Source organism: Scleropages formosus, chromosome 18 (assembly GCF_900964775.1).
Source record: "Scleropages formosus chromosome 18, fSclFor1.1, whole genome shotgun sequence".
Classification (NCBI taxonomy): domain Eukaryota; kingdom Metazoa; phylum Chordata; class Actinopteri; order Osteoglossiformes; family Osteoglossidae; genus Scleropages; species Scleropages formosus.
This window is the reverse complement of record NC_041823.1, coordinates 13,712,664-13,731,446: the sequence shown is the minus strand read 5'-3', so window position 1 is coordinate 13,731,446 and position 18,783 is coordinate 13,712,664. Positions and strand designations below refer to the sequence as shown.

Genomic DNA, 18,783 nt, shown 5'->3' with positions numbered 1-18,783 from the left:
TGCCTCCCATTTACAGTGAAGGGAATGTAAATGATTGAACGTCCCCTGTAACTCTTTTTCACTGCAGGAAGGAATCCTTACTGTATTGATAAGAATTATGGAGGAACTCTAATTATTTGGGATCGAATCTTTGGTGAGTATTATTCTATAAATAAAACTATCATATATATTCACAAAGCAAAAGAGCAGGACAATATTTTCTTTTTTGTCTTTTTTCTTTCTTATGGATGTGCTTGTAATGTGACATGAACACATTTAAATGTTTATGAATTTGTGTATCTTATTCAGTGGCATAGTACTATGTTTACATAGATTTACTTTTATTGACTTAGATGACATTTGTCTCCAAAACAATGTACAATTATTACTATTCATATTAGTGTATAGTTTGTGATTTGTGCTGTATTTCCATCATTTTACTAAACTGTTCATCCAACCTCACTCCAGACCTTCCCAAGCTATGTGAAACATAAATGTGGCTGTAAAATAAAGTTTTTGACCCTGAAATCTGTAATGTCCTGGGCTTTACAAAAAAAAAAAAATGGCAGTTTCAGCCTTCACGGCAAGTTCTGTTAATTTATGGTGTCATTACACAACAGAGTCCTTCTCTTGAATGACAAAAAACTTGAGATTTCCTGAATTTGACTGACATTTCCTTTTTAAGGTACATTTTCCCCAGAGAGTGATAAGGTCATCTATGGGCTCACACACCCAATCAACACATTTGAAATCCTCTCGGTCCAGGTTGGTTCTTAGTGTGTGTGTGTGTGTGTGTGTGTGTTACAAATATTTTTTGAACATTCTCTTTCTGTCTTCAGAATGTTTCTAAGGGATCTAAGGGATTAAAACTAAATGAAGTCATTTTAAAATTAAATGAACAGGAAAGGTTGAATGGCGGGACTGAGTACACGTTTCTTTTCTGTATATTTTATCAATCCATCAAATAAGTCTAACTTCACTTGAAATTGTTCATTTTCAGAACAGCTTCCAAATATTTTTCAGATGGAATCAAAGAACAGCAAATCCGAACATGCTGAAATCTCTTTTAATTAGACTTTTGATTAGGTAACTTCTTGGTAGCGGTTAAAAAGCTTAAAAACTATGGAAAAAATGTACAAATACACAAGAAGAGACACTGAATTAACCAGGACTAAATAGGCTTTATTCCTAGCATTAAAGTAAAATGGATTCGAATGTAGTTTAAATTGCAGTAACTGTTTTTTTCATTGCTTTTTTTGTAATGTTTCATAATGGCAGGCTTCATACAGCTTTTCTTTTTTTTTTTTTTTTTAATGAGATGGCTTTTATATGTTGTATCTGGATTTACCAGCAAATGAACAATAGTATAAGTATCTGTCTGCTCCATTGTGTATTCTGCCAACTATCCATGCAGTAAAGCAGTCTTTACAGACTCCATTTGAGACCGAGTCACTTTCCCATTTGCAGTGTCCAGCCAGGGCCCGTGGCCAGGGACGGGATAGCTCCTGCCAGGCGTGAATTTTGTCTCCTGTAGATGTGCTATTTTTCGTTTTATCGACTTTCCACATCAGTTATTTGAACATTTTGGCCCACAGAAACGCTGTGAGAATTGCTTGTTTGATTAATGCTCCTTCATATTTATGTTCAGAGAACTATTTTAAAACTGGTAACTGATATGTTGCTTTCTTGCCGAGTTAGAATTTACAAGGGGAAAATAAGAATTTCAAGAGTTGATGACAGAAATGTTGGTAAAAAATAAAATGACAGCTGACAAATGCTCAACATTGGCTTTTCAAATCCCCATCGCATTGCTCTCATAAATTACATTAATTTTTCACGCAATTTCTGCGTGTACATACACTTTCAGTCGTTCGGAAGAGACTACGATGTGAGAATATGGTTGGAGCCAATTGCAATTCTCCCATTAATCCATGCATATGCTTTGCTGCAGAGATTGCTATAGGACACCTTGTTGTCTAAAACCTTTTCTAACCCTTAAAATATTTTCTGTAACCTGTCTTTACTCTGCTGGAAACTATTCGAAAGCTAGCAGTACAGAATTAGCTATCATGAGAAAAATAACAACCAAGATTAATTTCAGCTGAAAGACTGTTCAGACGTCTGATTTGTGACGTGTGTGATTGAGTGGAAGGTGAAATCCGTGTTGAAATAAGACATGAAACAGAATAGTCACACAAGAATATTAACCTCAAATCCCAGACAGGGGAAATTGGGTTTAGATGTAATATAAACATGTTCTTATAGCCTACAGAAAAAACAACCTTCGAAAAGTGTTCAACTCTTGTCCAGAAGCAAGGGGAAATCTTACACAGTCTTAGACTTGCGTATGGAAGACCATCCGATAGCATTTCCTGGACGCCCAGTGACATTTCGTGTAACTGAAGTGCCGCTCCTTTATCTTTTCACACCTACGAAGGGTAGCAGAAACACTTTCTCCCACAAAACCATTTTCTTGTCCGCTGAAAATACTGGAACGCGGTATCAGATAGTATTTTCTATATTCCGCCAACGTTTAACGTGATATTTCTAAACACCGGTTTGCTACCATTTCAGTACTCCGTCTTTTATTAGTGCTGTACCTGATTGTGTGCATTTTGCGCTTGCCATTTCCAGTCCAACATTTCTGGATGTCAGTCACAACAAAAATAATTTCTTTGCACTCACTATTTGTCTTCTGTTCTGTCACCCAGCCCTCTTCCTTCCTTTTTACTTCTTCAATTTCCATCTTGACAGTCTACATTTTACCGAAACTCCTCCTTCAAGGTACCCGGTTTCTTGACAATTTTCAGCATGTCATCGGCACTGCGGCAACACGGTATTCTCTACTAAGTACCTAATTTAACTGACCCCTCACGTAGGATTCTATTGTATTAAAATGTCACACCGTGTAGTGCAATATCTATTCGTTTTGGGGTCACGCAGTCACACAAACATGTTGTGGTGCTGATAGAAAGCGGCTCAAGTCCAATCTCAGATCCATCCCCCCCCCACAGCGACCTGGGCCCACCCCGCAAACAGAGGGCCGCTGCTGTAACCATAACATTGTTACGCTACTTTAAACAAATCGCCGCACCGAGGTCAAAGAGTCCAGTTAAACGAAACTGGAAACGCTGCAGTCCCCTGCACGACTGCCGAAATATGCGCTTGGAAGCGTCTTCTGCCCAGAGTGCAGGGCAGGCCTATCACAGCGCAAGGCATGACTAATCTCTCATTCCTGGAGAACGCAAAGGCCAGAGCTGCACTTTGTCAGAAGACCATGACATATGCAAATTATACATACTAACATATACTGTATGTGCGTATAATTTCTATGTGTCATGCTTCTTGTATGCATGTGTATATATAGACATACTGTATGTCAGTGGAAAAGAACTGGAATGCTTCTCAATGTCTTGACTGTTTTCTTTCTCTTTTTTGTAGTTCTCTTACTATGTTTACTTGTGGGAAAGGTTTTGGAGCAGCCCGAGCACCACAGACAAACTGTCCGTCATCTTCAAAGGACCGGGTTGGGAACCAGGAAAACCCAGGCTGGGTTGTCATTCGGACTTACCAGAGGTCGGAAAGGAGCACATGCTTTACATGCGCAGAAAGTCATTTTGATTGATAATCCAAGAGCTTTAGACAAAACTGACTGAGACGGTGGATAATAGAGAATAATAGAGAATAAGGGAGGACACAAAAGGCTTTCTTGCACTTAAATGAAAGGAATGAAATACATGAAATACATTTATTCCTTTAAAGCAATGTAACACTACTTACAATTATTTACCCATTTATACAGCTGGGTAATTTTACTGGAGCAATTGAGGGTAAGTACCTTGTTCAGGGGTACCACAGCGCTAGGTGAGATTCAAACGGGCAACTTTCGGATCCAAAGGCAGCGGCGCTATTCGCTACGCTATCGGCCGTAACGCGGCGAGTCGTTCGAGTGAACGCAAGCCTTTCTTTCGTGAGCAAATTTCCAGAGAAGAGGGCAAATTTCTTTTCCAGAGCAAAAGTGTCCGATCTGCTGCCTCAGATGACTTCTGGCTACTTTCGCACTTTTAAAGTTAATTAAGTGGAATTTTCAAGCAAAGACATTTATTTGGAATGGCCTACAGTATTTCTACATGAAAGAATGAGGCAGATTTTGGAAAGGAAAGAAAACATAATAGAGGTTTATGAGGGAGGGTAATGCCACATGAAGCCTGGAGTCTTTGCAGAGTGGACACAATGAGCTAATTTTCTCTTGTCTTTAAATAACAGGCTTGTGGGCTCTCTGCGTGGGATCAAACTCCACTCTCATTTGGGGAGTTTAAAGTGGCCCCAACAGGAGCCCCAGTGGTTCGCTTTGAAATCGCGCTGACTGTGGCACATACTTCGCCGCTCCTGCCTCGCCGCGCGCGGGGAAAAAAAAAAGGCGCACGCTTTGCCATCGCAATTAAATTGGCACTAAACTCCGCTTGGTGATTCTGAACATGTGGAGAGCGCGGGACTTTTGACAGAAATATCTTAAAAGGCCTCCTCGAGAGACGCACTCGGAGCGCTGATATTTCTGAGGGAGGAACCTGGGGAGGAGGGGTGGTTGTACAAAAAAAAAAATCTCGGCCGTACGTCGATTTCTGAGGCAAAGCAGAACTCTGTACTAAAATACCTACGTGGTTTTGAAGGAGCGCCATGCTTGGCTGAACTCAGAAGTCGAGCTTAGAATGGGCCCCTTAAAGACAGCCTTTAGAGACATGCTATAATTAATATGACAGCTGTATGGTAACTATGAAAAGGCAAAACAATGCCATGAGGGGAAAAAATGATATACTTTGGTTGTTTTAATTATTAATGGTGGCACTCTGGATTACGTAACATTTTTTATGGTAATACGTATGAAGAATAAAATATGCCTGCAGTTGAACTCAACCCATAGTGCAGTTTACAGAATATCTTATTGTTGTTTTTTCATTTGCTGACGTTTTCTCCAAATCAACTTAGTACGTCAGGTTGGTGCAATGACCGCTTTACATTTATTTACCCATTTTATAGCTGGGTAGTATTTACCGTGTCAGTTCAAGGTAAGCTCCTTGATCGAGGTGACTTAAACTGGGGCCATTGCTCTGAACACTACGCTACCTATGAGGAATCAGACTTATATTCAGAATATTTATGAAGTTGTTTTGCTAGAGCAGTACGTTGTGGGAGTATCGGAATGTGAATGTTTTTGAATGTGTGTATTTCAGATTTTCAATGTATTTCCGTAGCCATGAAATACAGAAATATGCAATATGTTTCTTTCCTGTTCTCCAGGTCACTGGAGAGGAGGCACCACACAACCCAGAGTGGCCGCTCGCTCTACAAGTGTACGTCACTCTGCACTTCTTCCTGCTGTTGGGCGTCTACGATGACATCTTCGCTATGAAGGCAGTATGTGTCTTTTTTCTCATTATATCCCCTGTAATAATCACCCACTCCTTAAGCAAACAGGAACCGAATGGCATTACAGTATTAAACATTATAAAAAACATACAATATGGAGATTTTTTTTTTTTTTTCCCCCATGACTTTCATCTCTACTCTTATTTATTTTTCTGTTTTGGAAACAAGATGAGCAGGTTTAAAATGAATGAAAATAAATAAGTTCAGGTTTTTTCAGCAGTTATCTTTGGAACCAGGACACCTCAGACATGGTTTTGGTTAGCTGAAATGCGGTGGCCCTGCCTTCCCCTCCCTCGGGCCCAGATTCCCCCGACTCCCTACCTCAGAGGCGTTCCCTCAGTTGTGGCTCCTGCGGAGGCTGGTTTCCCATGGAGCTGTATTCCCCTGCGGATGCCAGCTCGGTGGTCTCACAGTAAATACAAAACGTCTTAATTGGTGAGCCGCCCATGTCCTAGCCAAACCACCTTCAAGGTCCATCCATCAAGGTATCCGGGAGAAATAACACAACGTGGCCCCTGGGCGCCTTCTAAATAATACCTGCACACGTATGTATAATCAGAGCGCAGTTCTCATTCCTGCTAAATGTTGGTCCATTTTGTCGCTCTCTTTGACTTCGCTATGCAAACTTTGAGGATTAAGCAGAGCCGAGTTAGCTTAATTTTGGTTAATTTTGAACATTTTAACCGAAGTAAATTAAAGAGTGTCTTGGTTCCAGACTCAGCAAAGCACACCAAGTTTCTCATCTGCTTTGTCACTATAAAAATGATGGTGGTAATGATGATAATAACAACAATGTAATCTCTGGATCTCAGGAGATACTGTAACAATAACAATATGTGAAATGTGTAACACGTCTTAAGGGTTCGCAGATGTTCCATTTTTGTTTTGTTTTTTTTTTTTTTTTTTACTCAGTTTTGTTGCAGAAATGTGATCTGGGAACAAATTAACAGTTAGCGCACCAAAGGGGTACGAAAATCAAAACACATTTCACAGATATTTCTCCCACCCCCGCGTTTCTGAGCGTGCGCCAAGTTGCAGCCAGCGTTGTTTTACAAAGCCCTCCCCCGGAGGGGTGGAGCGAGTTTGGGATCTGCTCCTCTGAGCCGGCTTAAGAGAGAATACAGTAGTCATATCGGTGACACGAGTGGCACCAGCTGACGACCTCCCGCCGCGGTACTGCGGCGCGGTTTTATTTCAGACGCCGAGTTTGCGTGGGGTCTGCCAGTGCCTCTCAGCACACAGAGACAACATCTCACCCAGAAGTCCTTTTTCAACATCTTTTGCCACGCCATGGAGAATTATTAACAGTGTAGAAATATGTGGGGGCAACGAGGAGCCATTGAGATCCCCGTTTTATATTTCTTTTGGAAATTTGATCACTGCGATGTATATATGTAAACTTTCCCACTGTGCCTTTAGGCCCATGAGGTAGAAATTCTATATCCATCTTTCTCAGTTAAGATAGCGACTGGAGTTTTTTCTTCTCTTTATTTCTTATAAGCTTTGCAAGATCTCACAATCTAATATTACTTTTAATACGTATTAATAATAACAATGCGACTTGAATATTTTCCGTTACATACAGAACACAGCAAAATTTGGACCGAAAGGTTGCATCTGAGGAGACCCGTTCAGCAGTATCCACACAGCTGTGAATGTTAAAGATGATTTTTAAAAGCTGCTACTCTACCCTCAATAATACTTTTTATGCTTTGCCTTTATAGTTCCAGTAAGTAACGCTGACGCATATATAACATTACCGTGCTAAACAAATCACTCAGCCTCTGACTACATATAGTCTGCCGGAATATTCCCCATTTGACACTTTACCCATTAGGATTTTCTTCTGCTTATAATACTAAACAAAACTACTAGTTTTTTACCTTCCTTCGAGGTTAATGCAAAGAGTTTAAGTTTCTACGTTTAGTAACAGCTTTTTATGTTTTGCTTCAGATGCTGTCCCCGGCGTTTCTGCTCTTAATGACAGGATATATTATGTCCACTTTGACTGCCCTTGGGTTCATCATAGAGAAAAGGTGTGTCTGTCTCTACGAAGACCGAATTCTAAATTTAATTTAAGAAAGCACCGCTTCAAAAAAGAAATGAATAGAATATATTTTTAATCTTGCAGGCCAGGCGCAGCCGTGCTGGAGATGCTGCGCTGTGTTTTGTTCCTGCTGTTCCATAAGTCCGGATATGTGAGGCATCTAATACCCATGTTGTCAGTGCCAACCGAGGTAGGTGAACGCTTGCAGGTATGATAAGTTGCACCGAGGTCTCCTTCTACTGCAGTGCGGAGATAAAGAGGAGCAATTAAGAATATAACTTGTTCCGAATCTTTGCATGCGCATCCTTCTCAGCGAGTGCATCTGTCAATGCATCAGAAAAATAAAATTTTTGAACTGCAGCAATGATTCGGGCTTCAGATTTCACCACTGAGAGCGATGTACGGCGAGAGCTCGCAGATGTCCGCAGCGCGAAAGAGCAGAAAGCACCCCGAACGCAGACATTACTGAAAGGCGGCCTTTGTGGCCGGTAGCTGCCAACAGCTCGTCTCCGACCCCACAGCGCTGTTGCGTGCCTCAGGATGCTCCGTGCTGAGGGTGCTGTCCCAGGGGTCCCCACATGTCCCTCTGTGTATGCGTGCCTGCGTGCTGCGCGTCGCCGTCGGACCCAGCTGCTGGCTCCGTGATGTATGGCTCCAGATGCGTGGCCCAATTGACCATAAAATTGCCGTGCGTTTCTGGCTGCGTGGCGAAGCTCCGAGTCGCGTCTGACCTCTCATTACTTCCCCACCCTGCCCGCCATCCCCCCGTACAGCGGGAGCAGCACTGCTGGATCCAATTAGAAATGTCTGCTGCTAACTAGAGACGGCTGATGAGATTTACACATGAGTGTTGAATTCGTTCTTTTTCTGTCGTGTTACTAAACATCTGCTTGCTCAGGTGCTAACTTTTTTATTTATAATAAAGGAAACATTGATTTGACACACTGTTTATTTTTTGTATTCGGATCTGATAAATTTGCGAATTTTTGGATGCATAAAACCTTGTGATTTCCCTAGTCATCTGCATTTATGAAGACATTTTATACTACTTTTAAAACATTTTGCCCTTTATACATCCCCTGTGCGTAGGGCTGTATACATTGTTTGTGTCGCTGATCGTAGACCGTGTGTAATTTGCTGTTTGTATGTTTTTATGTCTTTTTTTCTGACAAATATTTTGGGTTCCCATAGAAGCCAAATGATCTTAATGGCGTAGGCCGAGAACTCGAACGCGTCGTTGTTCCTTTTCCCCATTGCATTGTTCCAGTGCTTGATGTGAACGCACAAATTTTTTATTTCAAGAAAGGTGTTTTGAAGTTGTTCCAACAGATTAGTGGTGGGAAATGAGCACAGGAAAAAAAAGAAAACTGTGTTCATACACACTCAAAAGGAGAGCTCAAACGGAGAAGGGGTGTGCTGGTACACTTTAACCATGTCTGTGTGATATATGGCCTCCTTCGAGTTTGCGCTGGTATTTATTATTGTGCTGGAGAGTTCCCTTGTAAAGCAATGGGTTGGACCAGTAAAACCATGTGGCTGCGCTCGGCCTCCCATTGTCTGAGTGGCACATATGGAGCCCATGCCTGCGTTGGGGGGCCGTGATTGGACTCTAATGATGTAACACATGGCTCCGGACGCACCGTTTGAAGGCGGCGGGAGCACGGCGGCTGGTGGGTAGACTCTGGACCTCGCATGTCCCGCTGTAATTACCCCACGTCTCTCCAGGCTGGCGGCAACCCACCGGTGAAGTCATCGCCATTTAAGGGCGGTGGGTGGGGGGGGGGGGGGGTGTTGGTGGTGGTGGGGCTAATAAAAATACACCTGTCTTGGGGTGTAAAACGAGTCTTTAATGGTGGGTCTTTGAACTGTTATTCACAGCCCTGCCGTGTTAACGGAACGCGGCCGTGATTTATTGCACTCCGGGTGTCTGACAATGGATTGTTATATTTTCACTAGATGTTGGAGTACATTAAAGTGTTATCCATGTCATTTGCCGTAAAGTCACGAGTGCCTTTTTCTTCGGGCATCTGCAGCAGGGTGATCACGCCTGGATAAGCGTTCCTTGGACCGACAGCCTGGATTAAAAGATCAACTCATTATTATATTGTTCATAAATTATGATTGTTGTGAAAGTTACCGAGATAGAATTAATAATATTTTCAGACACAAGCTTTGCATGTGCGATACATTTTTTCAGCTTATCCGTCTGGGCTTAATGGGGAAAGAAAAATATCATGCTGAAAAAAAAACACAGTTCTGCTCTGCAGTTTTCCAAGTGGAGGTTAAAATAATATTATGAAGTTCACCCATTCACAGCTTAGCAAAAAATGTAAGTTGAACTTTGTGTCCTGTCTGCCCGAAACGCTCGAGGACTGTAGGAACATTGTTTTGGGGAGAAACTCCGCTCGTTTAGTTGCTTTTTCCGGTGAAAATGAGTGTTGATGCACCTTGAGTGTTATCTCCGGTGGTCCTCCGTCCCTCGAGTAACGAACTACAGGACCCCGCTAATTTGAAGACAGGGCAGATGACACTTTGACATCGCTTGAGACGTCGCAGAATAATTTGAGGATCTGGAAACTTTCACAAAAAAGCAAATGACATCATCAGAAAGCTCAGAGGGACGGAAAGGAAATATCTCCTTTCCCAAAATCTGACAAACGTGAAAAAGAAAAGCAAGGCGTAATTTGAGTTTTCCTCCAGCTCCCGCCTGCGCGCCCGGCGTGGAGCGGCGTGACAAGATCCGCTCGGGAGCCCACGCCTTGTTTTACATCAAGGAGAGGTTTGTGCTGCAGCGGTATGTCTTACCATACATTGATCTCCAGCATGTCAGCATTTAGTATTAGCCATTCTTGGTCTGCGCTGTCGGATGCCGTTGAGTATTCGGCCCGGCGTGCACTCGGTCGGTCTCCGGCTCGTTTCTCCCACCTATTGTGAGGTCTTGTCCCTCTTCTTTCCTGTAATGACCATGCCTGGGACCTCCTGGGACTCTACCTGCAGCATATTCTACATCATTACTTTGTCACAAGTTCTCTGAAGTATTTCTGCATTAACCGCTCGAACTGATGTGTTCCTTTTAACAGTATTGGCTACACCTCTGCGCCAGTTGCATCGTGGTGGTTTTCGAAGTAATGACACAGACCAGCTGCGATGTACCTGGCGATCACTCTTGCGTGTAGGAAAAGATGACGGTCGGGATTGCCCGTCACAGGAGATATGTTACCAGATAATGCAAATCTTCAACAAACTGAGACGCTTTTGGGATCCCATTTGCTAACTTCTCCATTATGAGGTATTGGGCAGACAATTCTCGGTTGTAGTTACATATGACAAAAAATGATCATGATTTTACAGTTTCTGAATAGTATCCAGATCATACAGATGTTACCCAGGTTATCGATCGTGATCGGTGAGCGTCAACCAAACCTGGAACGAGGGAAACGAAACCCGCGCAACTGGATAGCTGCCGGAAAGGTAGGAGCCCAGCCCAGGGGGACTGAGGAGGAGAGGGACGACCGGGAGGTGATATTGAAGCATGGAGGCTTCAGGTTGCCTAGGAGCTGAACGGTGGGATGGGGGAGGGAGGGAGTTGGGGGTAAAGACAGGTCGCTTACAGGTCCCCGGAGGACTATCCATCTCTGCTGTGCTCTCTGGAATCCCATTGAACTGATTTACAGAAACACTGGGTGGACAGAGGTCCCCCTCCCCGGATCACGCCATCAAAGAGCAAAGGGTGGGGTCTTCGGCAGATGTCCCCCCTGCAGGGGTTTATCTCCAAGACGCGATTCTTTGAACAGAACCCCCCCCCCCATGGCTGCCACTTTCCCGAGCCCCCGCACTTTGGATTGAGCTGCTTGAGGAGTCGCACTTTTGGTTGCCTAGATGTGCCCTGCACTGTCGCTCCTTTCTTGGAGTTGCGCCCTTTGGGGAATCGAGAGGGCGTGGAATGCGAGAGCTCAAGAGCCGCCGTTGCTTCGTCTCTCGCTCGGATGCCATTCGAAAGAGTAGAGACGCATAGGCAACGCGGGTACATTTGTACACGCTCACAAAAATACGGGATTTGCACACGTACCGTGTGTCCAGTCTAAACTAGTTGTGGCAGTATTTTGTCATATGGATTGCTTTGTGAACTCCTTGTTTATTGGCACATTTTTGAAATGGACACGGGGTAGAATTATTAACGGCAATGACGGTCACTGTCACATTAAAAATTCAGTGCGAGAATGATTTATGTGACTTTAAACTATTTTATAGGAGAAGTAAAACGTAACGTTGATGACATAACGTGATTTTCCATGACATAAGCACTGGAGAAGTGGCTCAACATCATACTGCGTTGCGCCGGCCTCTCGTTGTCGCCATGGGCCGTCTCCTTGTGTGTGACATCTGTTGCATTTTCACGAATCAAAAATTCAAGCCCGAAAAGATATCACGGACTAACTTAAATCCTTCATTTTAAATAATCCGTGACCGTGTCCGTACGTGATGGACTGTGAGGTAGTGTACCGTCCAGAGTTTACCCTGCCTCGCACCCTGGGGTTCTGGGACAGGCTACTGACCACCATGAGCCTGTATAAGGACAAGCCATTATTGGTAATCAAGAGATGGATGGAGGTCTGCATGTTTTTTTACCTTTTTCAAGTAATATCTTGTTGAAATTTTTCCTAATGAAATTATTTTGAAATTGTTTTTTTTTTTAAAAAGCAAAACAGAAAAAATAATTTCAGTATAGAATTTTTTTTTTTTACTGACAACAAATCTGAGTTCAGAACTTCTACATTCTGTTTTTTAGACACAAAATCATGTTGGATGCACAAACCCCCTTGTACTTGTGCGCGTGTGTATTTAGGAGCCTTTTTATTCGCGGTCCACAAACTGCTGCCATAGTTCCCAGCGAAGAAGGAGCCACACGCAGGGTGGCAGCGACAGGATCGCGCAGCCACGGCTCTTTGAGCTCCCGTTTAAAAAGAAACACACTGTTATATAAGGTAAAAACAGAGTACGTAGGAGTCTTGCAGGTCCTGCTCTGAGTAGAGGCAGCGAAAGCGAAGAGGGAACTTCGCGTGGGCGTCCGCTCTCATGAAGAGAACAAAGAGTGGGCTCTGCCGGGTTCCTGCAAGGGCCCCGCAGCGGCAACCGGCCGAGGGAGCTGGGATCTGGGATCTGGGAGCTGGGAGCTGGGCGGAGGAATCGGCCGGCTTCTGGGCTGCAGATGTTGGGCTGCAAACCCCCCGGCGCAGCTGCGCGTTGCCTAATGTGCGGCCGCCATGAGGACGCAGCGCTTTGGAAACATCCCATTACAAGTCGTACATCACCGCGCCTGACAGCGCCGACGCGGCCCTGTTTTGATTTCAATCATGAGTGCAACCTCCTCGGAGGAGTCGGATCCGAGCTGCATTAATCCGCCTTTACCCGGGATGTCCTCGGGGTTCGGCTTTGCTCCTCTCGTACTCGGGCTAACCGCTCCGCGTTCTGTTTCTCACTCGTGTTTTTGTTCCCTCGGATGAGTTTATACGTTAACTTCCAGACAGGCTGCAAGCGCCGACCGTCTAAATGTCATCTGCTTTAACGTCACTTCCATACCGCGGATTCATTTTGTGCTCCGTATGTATTCGACGCATCGGCGCGGCGTACGCATACGGATGTCAGATGCCAAAAGGCACTGGGACGCCAGCGTGCGACCGGTTGTGTTTCTGACTTTGCCGCGGCGTCCAGGGAAGTGATAGATGGAGGCGTAAATGGAGTGCGTGCGGCGCGAAAGGCGCGACGGGGGATGTCTGGTAAACAGCTGTTCCTCGCACATCGAGAGCGGGAGTGGCCCTCGGACCGCTTTCCAGGCCCCCGCGGGCTCGCCGTCCGCTCGGAACGGACGTGCTAAATCTGCTCGCGGTGCCTCTCCGAGCTCCGAGTCCAAGGAACACGCCTGGAGAAAATTTGCAGACAAATGATTGCTGTTTAACGGCGGCGCCTTTTTTTAGCTTGCCTGACGCCATTTTTTCCCCCCGGTCTTATTCAGTCAAACATAAACACCAATCACCGACCGTCCTCGTCCTTGTTCATTACCGGCTTCCTTTCGGTTGCGCCGCTCTCAGTTAAATACAATAGCCGAAGAGGGCCTGTTTGTTTCGTAACTCTTTTCCACTACGTCAGCTTTCCGATGAACGCGAAGCCTCACAAGGGCCCGGGTCCTTCGCAGGTGGACGCGCAGGAGGGTTCGTTACATAAACAGCAGGTAGCGTGGCGTTTGGAGCCGTTGCTCTCCGTTGGGAGGCGCTGGGTTCGAATCCCTGCTCCCGCTGCGGCGCTCTTGAGCACGGTACTCGCCTCGAATCGCTGCGCTAAAAACTGCGAATGCTGAGCACCCGATTAGACCATCTGAACGCTGTCGTTCGCTGGACTGACGAGTCGCCCGTCAGTCCTTGCTCTGGAGACGGCCGTCCGTAAGAAGGACCTTCTCAGAAAAGGTTAAAAGTAAGCGGCAAGGCCTGCTCTGGATTCCCCCCCCGCCCCCCCCAGCAGGGAACCTGTTGCTGGGACAGGTAGCGAGGGGCGGAAGAGCACGGACATTCCAGGCCTCGCGCGCTCACTCTCTGAGGAAAACAGCTGCGCCTTCCAGAGGAAACGCTCATTTTTTCCCATCAGGCCGCGGCTGTGATGGACAGGGGCGGCTTTGGCACGCAGCGCGGGGTAGGATGCAGTTTATGGCCTAGAACACAGAGGAGGAGCGGGCTCGCCAGAGCAGCTCTTGGCAGAACCTCCCAGCCTATTCCCCTGGTGTCAGATACCGCTGACCCCTCACCCCCCGACCAGTGCATCATGGGAAATTGACGGGCCTCTTTCAGACCAGTATTTCTGTGGTTTTTTTTTTTTTTTTTTTTTTTTTTTTTTGTCTGCGTTTTGTTTTTCTTTTAATTATTTATAGACTCTATATTCGCGTTATAAATGAACAACAGGTTTTTATCATTATTTTCAAGAAAGTACATTTATACCGAGAAAACCAATCATGTTCTTTCTCTGCTTAGTTTTAAATTTGTACTTTTTCACGCTCTCCTTCCTAGGTCTTGTCCTCCTATACACAGTTTTAATTTTTTTTTTCTTTTCGTCCAGCTCAGCGTGAGAACTGGTAAAGGAGCAAAGACACATCCTCAAGCAGTGTCCCTGTTTGCGTAGGTGTTCATCGCGCTCTCTGCGCTCTACTGGGCCGCGCGTTCCTTCGCTCGACGCGGGAAAGGCAAGAGGAAACAGCGCTGAGGGCAGCAGTGGCGCGGAACGGCGCCCCCTAGAGGCCGTCAGGAGAACATCCGATCGTCCGTCCGTCCGTCCGTCCGTCCGTCCGTCCACACACTGAAGCCCCTTGAGTTTGTCAGTACGTGTAATATTGCCAGTGATCTAATCCGAATCCAGGTGATGCCTTCAGATAAACTGGTGAGGGGCGAAGGATCTTACAGGGAAACTGAGCATACGGAATACGAAGTTACTTCATAATCCGTAGTGTACTATTCAGTGGCTAATTGTTTTAATAAATGTTCATTTATTATTACCCGTGTCGGCTATTTATTTTCGCTATTTCTTATTGACCTATTGACCCAATGAAATCACAGACACTAGTCTTATTATTTCTTAATATGTATTACTTCAATGTGTGTCATACATTATTCAATGATGTCATTTTAATTAGTTTGTCCAATTAAATACTTTTTTGTTGAATAATTTAAGTGCTATGCAATTATGAACTATGTAGCCTGTTTCGATTATATAAAATAATTGACTGTATAGTCAACCGAATCTCATTAAATTTGTATGGACCAAATATAACGCGCGTTTCAAATATTTCCCTTTATATTTCACCAAGTCGATGAGAAAATAGCGCTGGAATATTTACTTTACCTTAAAGAGCTTTCCGTTTTCACCACCAGATGGCGCCATTGTAACTCCACAGGCCTGGTATAAATACTACTCAAGTATTACATTTGAATTTTGGATTTCATACTCCAGAAAGGAACGCAACGCAGTCAATTGTACAAACCCGAAATGTGACTGTTTTTTAAATGCAATTCATTCTTTGTCTGTTTTTCTGCGAATATTTCAGGCTGGTGTCTATTTCGTTTATCACTGCTGTGTTCTGCAAACAGCTGCGCAAAGGAAGGATAACAGAGACACTTGGGTTTCCGTGTTAAAATTTTTAATGTCTTTTTTATGAAGTGAAGCCCCAGATGGCAAACCTTACACTTGGTTATGCATTTGAGTCCATTGATGCGTAGTGCAAGAAAGGCTGGAGGCCCTCATGTGAAGGAAGCAGGAGAACCTGCATGCTGCCTGATGAGTCCTGCGCTCTCCAAGGCCCTGGCTGAAGGAACATCCTCCTACGGAAAACGCCTGCGTTCATCACACAGCGCTTATGTTACATTGCGGGTCGGCGCTGTCAGCTGCCCCTTGCTTTCCCTCTAGTTCTGAGGTCATTTTCTCAAAATACGCCAGCCTGATATTCCAGTCATCTGGCACGCGGTAATTTTAAAAATGCATTTCTACTTTATTATCATATGTTCTCTGTAATTTAGATCTGGAAAGCATTACTCCAAAAATAAAGTGAGGAACAACAGGGAGAAAACAAGGGACTGCTTTTTAGTCCTATTCTAGCTGGATTAAGTAAACCGTAGCGGACTGGAATTAAGAAATGTGGGTTTACCATAATTAACACGATTCACTGTGATGCACTAATGCTTGCGGGTCTTTCGAAGCTCTCCACCGCGTTCTGGAGTCGCTCTGCAATTACATCAAAGCGGCGAGTCGATGTTCCACTGACCATCGTTAATATACAGCACCGTACTTCACATTGCTGCAGTTCAGATACCCGGGATGGTAACTGGCACGATCGGCTTTGAAAAGTCGGCATTCATAACAATGCTAAACACAACGATGTACCTCCTTCTTCTGCTGGCAGTAACGGTCGTTCGCTTTTCAAGAATAAGGTGACAGTTAGTAGCCCTATCGCTATGCAATATCAGTTGTTTGAATGATCCATTATTAGTTGTTGAAGGTTCTGAAATGCCCAGTAATGTGGAGGTTTAGGGGCAACGTACTGTAGGTCAGCGAGGCCCAAATGGCCCCTGTTCTCTCTCAAGAAATTGGATGCAAATGAGGTTTACATTTCTCTACTGGGAAAATTAAAATGTGTTCATTAGTGGAGAAATAGACCTGCGGAGACGCTTAAAGAAATAATGATGTCGCTCGATGGTTTGACTGAAGTGCAGCGTGCGACTAAGATTGTCAGTTATCAAGGTTCAGTACTGACATGCGCTCCTCTAATTATGAGCTTGCTCTGCAACCAATTATTACTGCATACATAAAATTTATCATCAACGTAGGTTAGCTGCTTGTATTTTTTTGTAATAGGCCTGAACAGGGATTTAAAAAGCTATAAAATCAATTAAAACTGTTTCACCTGATGTCATTTGTGCAACAATGGAGATTTACTGTATTTTGCCCCCAGTAGGAAACACACACACACACATTGAAAGAAACCGCTTGTCCCGAGCGGGGTTGCAGCGAACCAGAGCCTAACACGGCAACTCAGGGCACAAGGCTGGAGGGGGAGGGGGCACACCCAGCATGGGATGCCAGTCTGTCTCAAGGCACCCCAAGTGGGACTCGAACCCCAGCCAAACCCACTGCACCATCACACCTCCCTCCGGTAGGAAACAGTTCGCTGACGGTTTGAAACGTACCATGATATTACCATTTGAAAATACCATAAAACTACCTTCAAAAAGTGTAATGAATTTGCCAGAGTTGCCGGTATAACCGTGATTTTGCCGTGAAAATGTCACGGAAATAAAAAACAGGTAAAGAGTGCTGTCATTCATTGCTGTCCCATAAAGCAGCGTTAATTCATATTCATTCACTACTGGCTTTGCTTCCATATTATGAGGTTTGCATGCGACGGAACAGCAAATTTCTTTGCAGAAATCAATGCCATGAGTCTAACTGCGTCTAGAAGACATTTATTTCTTGGGCGAAAGTTGCTGTGTGAGTTCGTAGGCACCGTCTTTTCACGAACATGTTTCAGGGCCCCATCTGTCAGCCACAGCAGGGCCGACAACGGAAAGAGGTCAGGATCAGAAAACAAACTGAAAGCAGCTCGCTGCCTTGTACTGCATGTTCGGTGGCGTTTCCTCAATCCGCATCGTGCCGTCAGTTGGCTGAAGTTGATTGATCGCACCGATTAATGACACAAGAAGAGAAACTTTGCATAAAAGGCAAGCGATATATTTCACGTGGACCTGTGGCTTTAACTCAGTCTGCTGTTACAGTATGGGATCGAATTTATTCCACAGCCTTACGGCACGCTGACGTTCATGCTGTGTGATGCTGTGTTTCTGCTCGTGGATTACGCTGATTTATTGAAATCTCTGTAAAAAAAAAAAAAAAAAAACACTGAAATCTCTCTTTGCGGAATGATTAACAGCTTGTTCCCGTGTCTGTCTGAAGGCAGCGGCCGAACACTTTTTTCCCCGCACGCGGTCTCGTGAAAAGTTTCCAGAACTTGGCTTCTGACTCACGCAGGAACGCAGCCAAGTCGATTGATCACAGAACACTCCATATTTCGCACGACTCGAACAGCGAGAAGTTTTACAGCAGATGCCTGCAATCCGGCAACGGACGACTTCGTTCGTCTCTGACTCATCTTGGCCAGCAACATGACAATTAATATGTGGACAGTGTAGCCTTACATGCGAACTGGTTCAGTTTTACATAAAGGGCAGTTTGGGAGGCAAAACATTCAAGCACGCTGTCTGTGGGTACCCGCTTTACCCACTTTATCCTTAATTCCATGTACGCTTCTACATCCAGTGTGTTCTGTTTATTCTCTGTATGGTTTTATGACTGGGGTTCGATGGGGGGGGGACTCATAATATAGGCAATCAGCATTCACCCCCCCGCACGCATCTTGATGTACACTGAAAAAGGCAGTCGGTCACATTCGTTTAAAGGAGAAGGGCATCCTGTGGCCGATCAGCTTTCATCCTGAAAATAGCTGCGCAAGGACCGGCGATCAGGAGAGCTTCAAGTCCAGTTCGCTGTCGCCTCCCGACGTTCACTTAGTCCGCCGCACTCCTTCGGCTCGAGCCCTGAGCTATTTCCTCGATGGAAAACAAATGTCTCGCAACTCAGAAGCGATGGACTTCGGCAGACTTTTTCGAGGCAAACGTGTATTTTAAAACCGTGGCGCAGCTCAGCGCGGCCGTGTGACTTGTTGTTATGATTTTGTGGAACATCATGAGGCTAATAATAACCACCACGGTGTTATCAGTAGATTTATAGCGTGTTAAAAT

The 18,783-nt window shown here is 44.7% G+C and overlaps 1 protein-coding gene across 1 annotated transcript in view; it reads left to right on the top strand.

Moving 5' to 3' along the window:
- Nucleotides 1-14,950, top strand: part of agmo (alkylglycerol monooxygenase) — a 34,709-nt gene extending 19,759 nt beyond the window's left edge. Inside the window, exons 7-13 of the mRNA XM_018740740.2 lie at nt 68-133; nt 665-744; nt 3,421-3,555; nt 5,278-5,394; nt 7,360-7,442; nt 7,538-7,643; nt 14,621-14,950. Of these exons, the coding sequence (XP_018596256.1) occupies nt 68-133; nt 665-744; nt 3,421-3,555; nt 5,278-5,394; nt 7,360-7,442; nt 7,538-7,643; nt 14,621-14,701 (668 nt within the window). The 3' untranslated portion in view covers nt 14,702-14,950. The remainder of the gene's footprint in view (nt 1-67; nt 134-664; nt 745-3,420; nt 3,556-5,277; nt 5,395-7,359; nt 7,443-7,537; nt 7,644-14,620) is intronic.
- Nucleotides 14,951-18,783: the final 3,833 nt, after the last annotated feature.